Raw genomic sequence first — 15,733 nt, 5'->3', positions numbered from 1 at the left:
AGGTGTTATTTCTTCTTTGACTGTTTGGTAGAATTCCCCAGGAAATCCATCAGGTCCTGGGCTTTTTTTTTTTTTTTTTTTTTGGAAAAACCTTTAAAACCTTTTTGGAAGGTTTTTAATCACTGCTTCAATATCATTACTAGATATTGGTCTATTCATATTGTCAATTTCTTCCTGTTTCAGGCTTGGAAGTTTATAGGTTTCCAGAAATGCATCCATTTCTTCTAGGTTGCTTAACTTATTGGCATATAGCTGTTGATAATAATTTCTGATGATTGTTTCTATTTCCTTGTTGTTAGTCATGGTCTCTCCCTTTTCATTCACAATTTTATTAATTTAGGTCCTTTCTCTTTTCTTTTGGATTAATTTGGCCAGTGGTTTATCGATCTTATTGATTCTTTCAAAGAACCAGCTTCTAGATTCATTGATATGTTCTAGTGTATCTCTAATTTCCATCTCATTGATCTCTGCTCTACTCTTGATTATTTCCCTTCTTATGTGTGGGGTTGGCTTAATTCGTTGTCAATTTTCCAGTTATTTAAGGTGTAAAGAACGCTGGTGTGTTTGGGATTTTTCCATTTTTTTTGAGTGAGGCTTGGATGGCTATGTATTTCCCCCCTTAGGACCGCCTTTGCTGTATCCCATAGGTTTTGGACCAATGTGTCTTCATTCTCATTGGTTTCCATTAATTATTTAAGTTCTTCTTTGATTTCTTGGTTGATCCAAACACTCTTGAGCAGGGGTATCTTTAGCTTCCAAGTGTTTGAATTCCTTCCAAACTTTTTCTTGTGGTTGAGTTCCAGTTTCAAAGCATTATGGTCTGAGAATACGCAGGGAATAATCTCAGTCTTTTGGTATCAGTTGAGCCCTGATTTGTGACCCAGTATGCGGTCTATTCTGGAGAAAGTCCCATGGGCATTCGAGAAGAATGAATATTCTGTTGTTTTAGGGTGGAATGTTCTGTACATATATCTATGAGGTCCATCTGGTCCAATGTGTCATTCAAAGCTGTTGTTTATTGATTTTCTGCTTGGATGATCTGTCTATTACTGATATTGGTGTGTTAAGATCTTTTACAATTAATGTATTCATTTCAATATGACTATATTTTGATTAATGGTAGGCTTATGTAGTTGGCTACTCCCATATTGGGGACCTAAATACTTAAATTGTTTTATCTTCTTGGTGGATAGAACCTTTAAGAATGATATAGTGTCCTTCTGTATCTCTGACTATAGTCTTTAGCTTAAAATCTAATTTATCTCATATAAGAATCGCTACCCCAACTTTCTTTTGAAGCTCATTGACAGGGAAGTTAGTTCTCCATCCCTTCACTTTCAGTCTGGATGTATCTTCAGGTTCCAATTGTGTCTCTTGTAGACAGCATATGGACAGGTCCTGTCTTTTTATACAGTCTGCAACCTTGTATCATTTTATGGAAGCATTTAGGCTATTCACATTGAGAGTGATTATTGAAAGATTAGTTTTTATTGGCATCATATTGCCTGTGAAGTCCTTGTTTCTACAGATTGTCTCTAAAGTTCTATGAGACAGATAGATGGTGGGACAGAGTAGAGAGTCCAGATATGGACCTGCAACTCTATGGCAAATAATCTTCAACAAAGCAGGAAAAAAAAATCCAGTGGAAAAAGACAGTCTCTTCAATAAATGGTGCTGGGAAAATTGGACAGCTATGTATGGAAGAATAAAGCTTGACCATTCTCCCACACCACACGCAAAGATAAACGTGAAATGGATAAAAGACCTCAACGTGAGGCAGAAGTCTATCAAAATCCTAGAGGAGAACATAGGCAGTAACCTCTTCAACATCAACCACAGCAACTTCTTTCAAGACATGTCTCCAAAGACAAAGGAAACAAAAAGGAAAATGAACTTTGGGGACTTCATCAAGATCAAAAGCTTCTGCACAGCAAAGAAAACAGCCAGCAAAACAAAGAGACAACCCACAGAATGGGAGAAGATATTTGCAAATGACACTACAGACAAAGGGCTGATATCCAAGATCTATAAAGAACTCCTCACACTCAACACACCCAAAACAGATAATCATGTCAAAAAATGGGCAGAAGACATGAACAGACACTTCACCAAAGAAGACATACAAATGGCTAATAGATACATGAAAAACGTTCATCATTATTAACCATCAGGGAGATTCAAATCAAAACCACATTGAGATTCAAATCAAAACCTTACACCAGTTAGAATGGCCAAAATTAATGAGACAGTAAACAACAATTGCTGGAGAGGATGTGGAAAAAGGGGAACCCTCTTACACTGTTGGTGGCAATGCAAATTGGTGCAGCCACTTTGGAAAGCAGTATGGATATTCCTTAAGAAATTAAAAATAGAGCTACCCTATGACCCAGCAATTGCACTACTGGCTTTTTACCCCTAAGATACAGATGTTGTGAAAAGAAGGACCATCTGTACCCCAGGGTTCATAGCAGCAATGGCTACAATCGCCAAACTATGGAAATAGCCAAGATGTCCTTCAATGGATGAATGGATAACGAATATATGGTCCACATATACAAGGGAATATTGCACCTCCAGATAGGATGAATACCCAACCTTTGTATCAGCATGGGCGGGACTGGAGGAGATCATGCTTAGTGAAATAAGTCAAGCAGAGAAAGTCAACTATTATATGATTTCACTTACTTGTGGAGCATAAGGAATAACATGGAGGACATTAGGAGAAGGAAAGGAAAACTGAATTGGGGGAAATCGGAGGGGGAGATGAAAGCATAAGAGACTGTGGACTCTGAGAAACAAACTAAGGGTTTTGGAAGGGAAGGGGGTGGGGGGATGGGTGACTCTGGTGGTGGGTATTAAGGAGGGCATGTATTGTATGGAGCACTGGATGTGGTGCATAAACAATGAATCTTGGAACACTGAAAAAAATAAAATTAAATCTAAAAAAATAGAAAGAATATTGAGGAAGAAAATATTCACACAGTTGACTTGCAATTGTGCAAAACAAGAAGGGAGAATACAAGCCCTCTGTTATCCTAATTACTTCCCAGCTCCCTGTCTGGGCCTCATGCTGAGGGAGAGACAGGCACTCTGATGTTGTCAGGCATTTGTCCCCAAGCATCATGTTTGTTGTGTGCTCATCAATAGAAATCACGTTGTCAGCCTATTTGTTTTCTCTTCCAGAGACATCAAGCCAGACAACATCTTGCTGGATGAACACGGTAAGCCTGTTATGTATGCTTTACAGAGACTCTTCCAGTGGGAAGTTTGAGGCTCTGGGACTGAGGTCCTGGGGAGTTGGATTTGAGGGCTGACTAGAAAGCCTTTTTTGTTTAATTCTGGTGGAGAAACATCTGTGTAATTTCTGGTCTGTGTCCTGCACAGTGAGTTAAGCCCAGTGTATTGGAAGATCTCATGTCCTGGTGGGAGGATGATGGGGGCAGAAGTGGGTATGAGATGTAGGGCGGGAAATTTCCCCCACCTGTGGAAAAGTCACTTCCCTCTCTGAGCCTCAGTGTCATCTGTGAAGCAAAATGGTGTCCACCTTCCAGATTATCATGGGTATCAAAGGGCATCCTTTCTGCCTGGCAAGCCAGGAATCAGGAATCAATAACCCACGAAGCCTTCCCTCCTCCTGGCTTCTCAAGCCTTCATGTGCATATAGGCCCTGATTCAGTTGGTCTGAGGTAGGGCCAAGAATCTGCCTCTCTAATGGCTCCCAGGTGAAGCTAATGCCGCTGAACAATGGACCACACTTTGAGAAGCAAGACTCCATGCCCCATTTTGATCTCATTGGAATCTCTTGGGGGAACTTAGGAAGAATCAAAAGCCCATCCCTGCCTCGCTTCAGTGAGTCTGGGCCTCTGTGTTTGGCTCACTCCCAGGGCTGTGATGCCCATCACAGTCAGGACCATAGGTCTAGGGCATGACCCAATAATGCACGTCTCAGCTGATCTGACAGCCTATGGCGACCTTGCAGCCAACTGTCACAGCAGCCTTGAACACTAAATTCAGTGACATTGCTGTGGGGGCCTCATCCCCAAGGGCTTTCTGGAGGATGGGATGGAGTGAACAGCTGGGAAGTTTCCTAGGGGTGCTGCTGCCTCATGCAGGGGTGAGTCTGCAGCCTCTTCTACACCCTCCTCTGAGCCTCCCTCCCTGACCCCAGCAGGTACAGGTTTTGGCTCCTTCTAGAAGCCCCTCTAGGACACCATATGTGTGCCCAGTGTATCATGGGGAATCTTACCGCACTGTGTAAGCTCCTTGATACTGGGAGGTGGATTGGGAGTGGTTGAATTTGGGCTCAAATCTTCTGCCAGAAGACGAAACCAGCCTGGGTGCTTTGGGGCAGGGAGTTGAAATTCCTGTGCTTCAGAATGAATGGTCAGTGGTGACCTTAAGATGCCAGGGAACCTGAGTAAAGTTGAGGATGCAAATCAAGGCCCTCATTTGCATATATAGGTCAAGATCCCCAGATGTGGTGCTCAGCTGACCCCCCAACTATCCATGTGTCTTTGGGCAAGTCACTTCACCCTTCTGAGTTTGGGTCTTCACAGCAGTAAACGAGAAGCAGTAGGGCCTTGCAGGGATAAGACAAAACAGTGAAGGGTCAGCTGCCAGCATGGCATCAGGGTATAAAAGGTGTTCAGAAACAGGTGAGTCATGGTAACAAGGGGCCCTGGCTGTGTTATTCAGGACAGATAACAGGGATATCCTGGAAGTCAGGGGTTTGGACTCAGGGTCCTGTCCCAACAATTGACAGAGACCTTTGGGTAAAGACCTTTCAGGGCCCTGAATATCTTCCAGAAGCAAAATGAAGGTGAGAACACAATTCAATAGGAATAATTCAGCCATATCATCTACAAAGAAATGAGCCCCAGGCCTACGTGACTTCCCAGTTCATGCCTGATCCTCCCAACCCCTGGCCCCTGTGTTCCTGCAGCCAGTGCACACAAGGACACAGGCAGGCAGCCATCCTTTGTGTTTCCTCATTCTTGAGCCCTGGATGTCCATCCATCCCTCCCCTACTCCCCTTCCACACTTATTCTTACCTCTCCACTCAGCCCCTTTCCACTTTCCTTCCAGACCTCCCCTCAACTCTCTGAAAGCCCCATCCTCCACCCTTCCCACGTGACTTTCGTGGTGTTCCAATCCCACCTCTGGCTTTGCAGCATCCCACATACTCCCCAAGGGTCTGTGGACCCAGCCTCCTTAATCTTATTAAGTTCCTATTTCACTGGGACATCTCTTCTCAGTGTTAGGACACGGCACTGAAACACTATTTCACACTGAAGAGTGAAGGACTCATTCACCGTCTCCATCTTTAACATTTATTGAGTGCCTTTTCAGGCAGTGCAGAAGGGAAATTTTGGAGCATGGAATTCTCCATAGAACACAAGTTTTCTCCCCTAAGAGACTGTGGCCATGGTCCTCCTTTTCCTGATTTATCTCAGGAGCCATTCATCTGCTTTTTTCTTTCTTAGTCATTTTCGCCTTTTTTACTGTGGGCTCTTTTGAGGTGTGTTTAACAAATTTAAAAAATTGTATATTGTAGGTTGCACAATGTGATATTTTAAAGGTGTACAACATAATGATTTGATGTATGTATGTATATATTTTGAAATGATTACCTCAATCACATTAATTAGCTATCCACCACCTCACACAGGTACCTTTTCACATTGCGTATTGTGAGAACACTTAAGATTGACCTTCTTGGCAAGTTTCAAAAATGTAATACAGCATTACTAACTATAGTCTCCATAAAAAACATCAGATCCTCTTGACCTTTTCTTAATTGCATTACAAAAAAGTACAGAACAGATGCTACGTGTTGCTATTTAAAGAGGGGTTGTTTTTTTTTTTTAAGATTTTATGTATTTATTTGAGAGAATGAAAGAGAAAGATCACAGGGAGTGTTGCAGGGGGAGAGAGGGAGAAGCAGACTCCCCACTGAGCAGGGAACCCAATGTGGGACTTGATCCCAGGACCCTGAGATCATGACCTGAGTTGAAGGCAGATGCTTAACCCACTGAGCCACCCAGGTGGCCTGCTATTTTTTTTTTTTTTAAGATTTTATTTATTTATTTGACAGAGAGAGATCACAAGTAGGCAGAAAGGCAGGCTGAGAGAGAGAGGAGAAAGCAGGCTCCCCACTGAGCAGAGAGCCCAATGCAGGGCTTGATCCCAGGACCCTGGAATCACAACTTGAGCCGAAGGCAGAGGCTTTAACCCACTGAGCCACCCAGGCACCCCTGCCCTGCTACTTAAAGAGTTTAATCGTGGATCTCATTGTCTATATTCTCTGAGAGCAAGTTTGTCGGCTGTGTTTATAATGAAATATAAACATAGTTAAATAAATGCATTAATATCTTAGTAATAACATTCCCGTTCTGCTGTTTACACAAAATCCAATGCTCTCCGATAAGCTTTTCTGCTCCCCCTGTGTCTGCTGTCCTTTCTGATCCTTCAGACTGCATTTTGTCTTCTCTAACAGGCACTGTAATTCTCTTCTGAGCTGTGGGGTATTCTTGGTCAGCAGCTAAAGCAGAGAGAGACCATACCTGGAGTAAAATGAAGTTGAAGGAAGAAAGACCATCTTAGGGAAGCATGGGGAAGGGGGTTGAGTATAGGTTAGGGCTGAGGGCACACAGCTCAAGGAGATGGGGATTTAAAGCAGCAAAGGGAAGGGGTAGGGTTATCTCCTTTTTCTATTGGGACAATAAGGCTTCCATAATGAATAACCATATGACTTTAATGCATAAACAAGGACATCTAGTACGCTCACAGATCTATGAGTTAAGCTTTTGTAGGCAATTCTTGCTCCTAAGACTGAGGTCAGGTGGGGTCAGCTGTGCTGCTCTGGTAGTGTTGGCTGTGCTCACGTCTGAGGGTTGTCTGCTTCCGGCTGGTACATGTTTGGCCTTGGCCGGGCAGCTCAGCCCTGCTCTAATGGCTCATCTTGCAGGTGGCCAGGCCCATATGGCCTCACAAGGCCACAATAGCAACAGAAGCATAGAAAGCCCATCCCCTCAAGCCTGTGTCACATTTGCTCCCATCCTAGAGGGCAAAGCAAGTCCTGAGCTGACCTAGAGTGGGGTTGGGGGGATAGCACAGTAACCCAGCTAGATGTCTGAGACCAAGCAGGGAAAGAGGGGGAGAGCTGCAGCAGTTAACACATCTGGAAGAGACAAGTGGAAATGGAAGAGTTTCCTGCACAGATGGGCCCGTGGGTCTTTTCCATCTTGGGAGCTCCACTCCTGCAAAGATGAACAAAGAGTCAAGAGTCGGAAAAGCCTGCATTTCTGGCCTGGGTGTCCCTAAGGGCCCTTGTTCGAAGTACGCTGATTCTCTAGCCCTTGACATCTGAATTTCGGGAAACTGATCCTTTGATTTTTGTAGACCTGTCATAGGCCACCCATTGTGCCAGGTGACCCAAAGGACAGGGTCTAGGGTGGCTGTTATTATGTCACATGGGAACTGTAAAAAGTACTGGGGCAGAGCCCCACCCACAGAAGTGATTTATTTTGCAGGAGAGAGTGCTGGGTGGGGGAGTTTTTAAGGTCTGTGGTGGTTCTAAGGTATAGCCAGGGCCGAGGGAGGGACAGAGAGCAAACCCACAGGGTCAGTGCTGGGACAGGGCAGGGATGGGATTGGGTGAAAATAGAAGGACCGGGAAGGGGGGCTTCCTGGGTCTTGCAGTGTGAGTGGGGTCAACAGAACATTTGGGGGCACATGAGAGCAGGAGGCCATGAAGAGCCTGCACAGTTTAGACTTTTCACAGCTGGTTGTGAAATGTGTAACTCACTTGGGCATCAGAAAACTGACCTGAATCTTAAGCACAGGTAACAGAGCAGCTACCCCAGCAGAGGGAATTCGTTGTCTCATTTTATTAACCATGTCCTTTTTTTCCCCTGAATTCTGATGCCTGACTTCTTCACATCAGGGCCACAATCCACCTTTCCCAGTCACCCTAAGTCCAGGCACTAGACAACTAGGGACAGCCCCTGTGCCCCAGACCCCTTAAAATTATTTCTATCAGCCAGTCCTAAACCTGCTTTCCCTGCTTCACCCATTCCTTCCCACAGCAACCAACAACAGAAAGACCCCTGCCCATGTTGGTACCCTTCTCCCTCAGCTTTGTGGTTGATCCCACATTTCCTCATGTGGGCCCCCATGGCATGGCATGTCCGATTTTCTTAGGAATGATGAGAAACAAACTATCTTTTCTCCTTCCTTTCTTCTTTTTTTCTTTCTTTCTTTAGATTTTATTCATTTATTTGTCAGAGAGAGAGCGTACGCCCAAGCAGAGGGAGAAGCAGGCTCCCCACTAAGCAAGGAGCCTGATGTGGGACTTGATCCCAGGACCCTTGGGATCATGACCTGAGCCGAAGGCAGACTATCTTTTCAATGGCAGTCCTGTCCTGATCTGTTGGCCTTACTCTTCCTCGAATTTCCTATTAATTGATGTGTTTTAGAGCACTCCATAACTGCTTCAAAGACTTGATCCTTTGTCGCTAACATATTTGTGGGTAAATGTGATGAGTCTTCCCCAAAACATCAATGGCCAGCAATAGCAACACTCCCTTGTCCCTTTGTCCAAACTTTTTTTTTTTTCAAAAATATATGTTTATAAAAAATAAAAAATTAAAAAAAAAAAAAAAAAAATGAGACCAAAATAAACACACTCATGGATAGCAGGACTCAGAAAAAAAAAAAAAAAAAAAAAAAAAAAAAAAAAAAAAAAAAACATAATACAGACTGTTTCCTTCATGCCTGGAGGGAGCAATAGGACCCTTGGACATTAACAGAGTGGGCATGTGTTGTTTCTGATGTCTCAGATGCAAGGATTGGAGCAGCTGAGAAGGAAGTGGGGGACAGCCACCCAGGCATAGCGGGGGCGGGGGGCAGGGCTGTTTCTAAGCCTGAAGAAACAACAGCAGTGTCATTATTTAGCGGGGGTTCTAAGAGTTTAAGGACAGAGTGCAGGAGTGAGGTTTAATTTCTGGGCGTCCTAGGGAGGTTTATAGTGTGGTTCTTTTCAGAAGACTGCAGGGAAGAGAAATTTCTGCTGCTTTAAATCCCCATCTCCTTGAGCTGTGTGCCAGCTCTCCCCCTCTTTCCCTGCCAGTGGGGATCTTAAATCCCTAATGACTCAAGTCTGGGAGTCCCTAACTCCAAGAAATAGCCCCCGTCTCAGTTTCCCAGGGCTGCTGTAACAAGTCCCACAGGTTGTTGAGAGGCTCAAACAACAGAAATGTATTGTCTCTTGTTGGAGGCTGAAAATCTGAGGTCAAGGTCTTGGTGGGCAGAAACATGACCCCTCAGAGGTGCCAGGGGTGGATCTGTTCCAGTCCTCTCTGCTAGCTTAGGGCAGTCCCTCGGCAGGGGCAGGATAATTTCAGACTCCACATGGTGTTTCCCCAAGTGCACGTCTGTGTTTTAAAGTCCCCTTTACATAAGAACACCAGTCTTACTGGCTTAGGGGCCCACCGCACCTAGTAGGAGCTCATCTTAACCAATTACAGCTGCAGTGACCCTACCCATATGAAGTCACATTCTGAGGTCATGGGAGTTAGGACTTCAACATATGAATGGGACACGGAGGCAGGGAACACAGTTCAACCCATCACAGCCCCATCTTACCCATATGGGATTTTAACAAATAAAAAATAAAACAAGGAGGTGGCAGATAAGGGCCAACATATCACCTGCATTGCTGATAAAAGCTTGCATTTGTGTGAGTCAAAAGGGGCTTCCTGCTCCAAGACCCCAGAGAGAGAAGGATTCACCTCCTACATCCAACCCAAGCTGCTCATATATGACCAAGAGCTCAGAAGACCCGATAAGACCGAGAGCTTGGAAGACCAGGTAAGACCAAGATCTTGGAAGACCAGGGGTCCCGTGCCTGCCCAGGCAGAACTCAACTCTGTAAGGCTAGTTTTTGCATCCCAAAATGACCCTTCACATAATCTCTCCTCCTCCCTTGGGGGAGTGAGAAAGGGGTGGAGAAGGGCTAAGAGTCTACGGAGGCGAAATCCTTCCTTGTGAAATTGTGAGTCTCTATGTCTCTGCTGACACCAGGTCCAAATTCCTGCTCTGCCTGAAAATGATCATCTTAATCACTTTTTGTTTCCAGAACAGTGTTTAATACCAGGCTGGAGGCACAGGGAGCCTGGCCCCTGGCTTCAGGGTGCACGTTTGTATGGAGGAGAGGCTTACATCCTGGACTGACCATGAGGGTGAGCTGTATGTAGGGAAAGCAGTGACCTGGACTCCCCCCAGGCTGGAGTGGAGGCAGCTCCACGTCCCTTATGTGCATAGCAGTCTGGGCTGCAGGGCCCTCAAGAGAAAGCAGCTTGATGATGAAGGGAGGTGGTGGGACTTGAGGTCAAACCTGCCTGGGGCTTGGATTCTGGCTCAGGGACCTTGGGTTGGACAGTCACTTCCTAGCTGTTCACACCAGTGATGAGGCCACCTTGACAAATGTCCAGCCTCAGCAAAGACCCCCATTGACCCAGCTTGTCCATCCTTTGGCTCAGTCCCAAATAGGCAGACTCTGTTTTCCTTCCACCCTGCAAACCTCTCCTGAGTGTACATTGTTGGCAGACCGTAAATCTTACTGAGAACCATAGTTGCAAGAGAGCCAGAAAATGTTCTCCCTCCCCCATTCTGGCCCTGTGATACAGGAAGTAGCAAAGAGAGGTGTGGAATGCAGTGAACATAGCACAGTGTATAAGCTTGTTGAATCACTGAAAGGCTAGAAAGGGAAAGAGAAGAAAGAGGAAGGAAAGACAGGAAAGAAGGAGGAGAGAGGGAGGAAAGGAAGGAAGGAAGAAAGAGAGAGAGAGAACAAGAGAGAGAAAAGAAAGAGAGTCAAGGATGCTAAGTGTCAGGAGATCATCTCCAGCCTGAGTCGTTCAGAGCAGATCACAGCTGGGAAAGCGCTTTGAAAACCTACAAATGGTATTCATTGTGATTAATCCATGCAATTGCATAAAATTACATGTGCAACACAGAGTGTGGGAGGAGAGGGGACTGGTCAGGCGGCCTTGGCCATAAGGCAGGGACTAATTTGTTGTCCTCCGATGTCCATGAAGATTAGTGGGAGGAGAGAGTGCCCAGGGTGTGTGATGCCGAGTGGAAGATCAGGGCCAGTGTGACATCACACTGACGTCTCAGAAGTACAGTAATTACCAGCGGGAGCCCGGAGCCTGCTGTAGGTCTCATCAACCCTGATTTTTCCCCAAGGGGCTTCCAGCTGCTTCTCTTGGGCAGCGCCACTCTGACCTCCGCTTAGGAATGACGTAGTCCCTGTAAACCAGAGAAGGTGGGGATAGAGGTTCACGAGAGACTTTACTCCAAATTCAAGTCTAATGAAAGGGAAACCCGCCGGGAATAATGTGGGAGGTGAATTCCTCTTGTAGACTGCCTTCCATCCGCACCCCCGGTCTAGTGCCCCCTAGTGGTACTACCCCAGCAGGAGTTCACGGAGAGGCATGTGGCATCCGGAGGACAGATCCAGAGAGAATTCACTCTGCTCTAGTACTCCGAGCAAACCGCTCCTTCTCCCAGGTGTGGGCTTGTAGGTCTCAGGGAGATGAGTGCACTTGCACTCACACCTCGGAGGGGGGACTTCATTACAGGAACTGAGAGGGGAGAAAGGAAGGCAAAGAGCATGGAGGACAGGAAATTGGTATTTCTGCAATGTAGCTGCGGAGGAAGAAAATGAAAATACAGCAAAATTCAAGAAGGCTTTGGTGACTTCTCTAGGAACATGTCCAGGAGGTGCCAGAGCCAGCCTGTGAAGCAGTAGTCACTGGTGACACTGAGGTGACTGGGTGGTGGCAAGGCAACTATAGCCCCAAGGAGGGACTGTGGATGGGTCTTCAGCACCTTGTAATTCCCACCATCCCCGCTCCCTTAGTCCATGACACAGATCCCTGGCATTGTGGTTTCAGCCCTTCCTTCCCCTGATACTGCAGACAGGACCCGCTCCATAAATAGTCCCTGCATGAAGAAATAGGCCAGAGTCCTTGAAAGTCATATGGCTGTCAAGTATTTTTATTCTCAGAGAATAGCCCCAGTTACAATTCCCCATAGTGCCAATGCTGCCATGAGCGCCTGTGAGCACAAAACTCATGGAGAGGGTGGCTGGTCCCACCCTCTGAGTTCAAGTGGGGAAGGTGACATTGCTGAAGTCTTCACAGTCAAAAGTTGATAAGGAATGTCATCAACTCCTGTAAATATTGTGATGGCTCTAAGCAGTAGGGAATGAAGAAAAGTGACAGGATTTGCTCACCATATCTCTTTCATTCAGTCTCTTATTTGGTCAATCAGTCACTCAACAAACATTGATGAATACTTTTCCCAGGCCAGGCCAGGCCATTGCTAAGGTACTGGAGACAGAAATGAGCAAGGCAAGATTCCCAGCTTCAAGGAGACAGACAAGGTGACAGATACAATATGGTGGATGCTAAGATGGGAATGACATTGGAAAACAGTGGAGGGCCCAGGGAAGAGGACTAAATCAGTCTGCTATGGCTGGTATGCTCGTGTGTCCCCCTTTATAATTCCCATGTTGAAGCCTTAACCCTCAATGTGATGATACTTGGAGCTAGGGCCTTTGGGAGGTAACTGGGTTTGGATGAGGTCATGGGGTTGGAGCCTCCACGATGGGATTGATGCCCTTAGAAGAAGAGGAAAAGGACAGAGCCCTCTCCACCATGTGAGGATATAGCAAGAAACCTGCCATACAAACCAGGAAGAGAGCTGTCACCAAGAATCCATCCATGCTGGCACCCAGACCTCAGATTCCCAGCCTCCGGGACTGTGGGAAATAAATGTTTGATGTTTAAGTCCCCCTCCCTAGCTATGGTATCCTGTTATAGCAACCTGAGCCAACTAAGACAACAGTCAGATAACCCCCTCTGTGGTAGTGAGTTTCCTGTTGGTAGAGGTATGCAAGCAAAGGGTAGATGTACATCCACCAATACTATAACTCTAGGGCCAGGTTTTGAAGAATGAATGGAAGTCTACTAGGCAGAGGAGAGAGATGAGAATTCCAAGTACTGCCAAAGGCTTGGAGGTGAGATGAGTTTCCATGAATTCAGAGAAAGGAGAGAAGCATTTCTGGGGTATACCAGGGTTGGCGCTATGATTACTGATTATTGATACCAATAGTAAAACTTGAACTAACAGGTCTCACACAACATCCTGAGCTCCTTCTCTTGCTGAGTTTTGATGAATGTTTTCAACCTGTGGAAAGCAAATAGCCTAAAACTCAGTTCATATTTGCAAATTTTGTAGTAAATTTCCATTCTCCTGAGAAGGAACCCGTAGGAAGCTTTGTATGGCACTAATTTTCATGCTCCCACATCTTCACTCAATTGTTAAAGGAAGCTCACTGGGAGGTTACAGCTCATCAATTAGCACAGTTCACAGAAACTAGAAGTGGAACTTGCTGTCTGTCACACCTGCTGGGCATGAATTCCTAGGGGAGCCCCCAGCAGGTCTGCTTCAGAGCAGTCCATCAGAGCCCTCACCTCCCTGAGGACAAGGACAGGGCTGTCCAGTCAGCTCTGCAGGGGACAGCACGGGGATGGGGGAGGACCGTTCACACTGGGATGAGGCTGAAGACACAATGCAGCTTCTCTACAGATCCACCGTGTGACCATGAGCAGCAGCCTAGTCTTTGCAACTTGAAGTTACTCTCAGGTAACAATGCAGGTTGTTACATGAGACCCTCCTGATAAGAGTACTGCGAGGATTAACATGAGATTTGGCACCAATTCTATACATAACAGAGGCCAAAACTAGACAGGGGGCTGTGTTTCTTCTCCCTGTTTGTCAGCCTCCCCACTTTGGCCCTTGGCTCTATATCCATTCACAGCAGTCAAAGGGATATTCAGCCGGCCCTGGGGGCCTGGCACATCTGCCCCTCCATTCTCTGTCTGAGCTCCCACTTTCTCTCTCTGGCCTCCTTGCAGTCCCCTCCCATGGCCTATGTGCTGGCAGAAGCACAGTCCTCCCTGGTGATCTAATGGCCTTCTCCACCCCATCCCCCCACCCATCTTATAGTCTTGTTCAAACGTCACCATCAGAGTCCCTGACTGCTCTGTTTAACACTTACAACTACCTCATTATGTACTTATTAATATACTACAGATGAGGAACTGGAAGTTTACAGAGTGAAATAACCTGTCCAAATCTCATAGTAAGTGGCAATATCAACCACAGTGCCAGTGTTTTTCAGCTTCTATAGCTGAAGTCCAGTAGATGCAGCTTCAGGCAGGGTTTGATCAGGCTCTGGCACCATTTTCCTTCTATGCTTGCAGCTCTACCTTCTCCGTGGCTAGGCTTCAGCTTTAGACTGTCTTTCTTTACGTTAATGAAAAACTTTCAGAGTTCTAGGCTCATATTCCCACCTCACACTGGCCAAAGACAGATTACTTTAGGTACCTCCTGGGGAAAAAAAAAAAAGACAGAAAAGTCTTTATTTTTTGAGCCCTCTGGAAAATCATCTCCCTAATATTCATTTGCACCAGTTAGGTCATATGCTTATGCTGAGTCAAATGCCAGAACAGAGGGGTAAGGTTAGCTTGACTGTTTCCAGATGAAGCCACATGCCCCACTCTCAAAGCCAGCTGTACAGGGACAAGTAATTGCTAAGACAGGAGATATGAGTGACCACAAACAGCTTATGTCCACCAAAGCAGCACACCATTTGTTCTTGGGCAGTACAACTCCTCATCTGTGTTCTTAACCACTCTGCTCTGAGCCCCCTAACAAGGGAAAGAGAACCATCAATGTGCAAATAACATGCTTCTATGCCTAGAAACACCAGAAGGATCCACTAAAAAAGCTAACAAAATTAATAAGGGGTTGTACAAATTAAGACAATGTACATTGTCTTTGTACATTTATATTAAATATAAATCAATGTACAAATTAAGACACATAATAATTAAGACGAACTGGTCTTCAAAGACTAAAAAATAAAAATAAAGTCCAATCTCTTCTCTGTGGATGTTCAGAAGGGTCCAGGCTCCTTCTATCTTATTCCTCAACTGTGTGGCAGAAAGTGTTCTGCCAAACCCACAGAAGAGGCAACAGAATGGTAGGAAGCAGGGAATGAGAATTCTTTTAAAGGAAATATCCTGGGCGGTGCAAATATCTGCCTGCTCACATCCCATTGGCCAGACTTGGTCATGTGACCACAGCCGGCTGCAGTCGGGGGAGGAAGGGAAGTGGACCCTTTAGCATGGTACCCCTGAACCCAGCTCCAGATTCTATTGCTGGCTGAGAAAGGGAAATGGGATTTTGAGAGATAATAAATAGCTTTTGCCCTGAAAGATTGATAGAGTAGCCAAATAAGAGATAAATAAGCATAACTCAGTAGCTTTTTATTATACTAAAAATAGCTAGGTAGAAAAAAAAAATGGAAAATACTGTCATTTGAAAGAGTGACCAAAACTATGTAATATCTAGGAGTAAATGTGCCCCCAAATTTACAAGCCCTAAATGAAAGGAACACTAAATGTATTTTGAAGGAATCAAGTAAGATGAATGAAAATGAAAAGTCAGGCATTACACTGGAAGGAAAAATTACATGTTCATGCTTCTCAAATCAATGCATAAATTAATATAATCCCCACCAAAATCTTAATGGAGTTATTTCCTAGAACTGGACACAACTCCTTTCAGAAGAATAAATGTCTGAGAGTGAAAGTGA

At 45.3% G+C, this 15,733-nt stretch overlaps 1 protein-coding gene across 3 annotated transcripts in view; it reads left to right on the top strand.

The window, feature by feature from the left end:
* STK32B (serine/threonine kinase 32B) overlaps positions 1 to 15,733 on the top strand; it is a 398,863-nt gene that overhangs the window by 321,574 nt on the left and 61,556 nt on the right. For all 3 annotated transcript variants that reach the window (XM_059380707.1, XM_059380698.1, XM_059380690.1), the window contains one exon: positions 3,184 to 3,221. In XM_059380707.1, the coding sequence (XP_059236690.1) occupies positions 3,184 to 3,221 (38 nt within the window). The remainder of the gene's footprint in view (positions 1 to 3,183; positions 3,222 to 15,733) is intronic.

Source organism: Mustela nigripes, chromosome 1 (genome assembly GCF_022355385.1).
Source record: "Mustela nigripes isolate SB6536 chromosome 1, MUSNIG.SB6536, whole genome shotgun sequence".
NCBI lineage: Eukaryota > Metazoa > Chordata > Mammalia > Carnivora > Mustelidae > Mustela > Mustela nigripes.
This window is presented reverse-complemented; position numbering and strand designations above follow the sequence as displayed.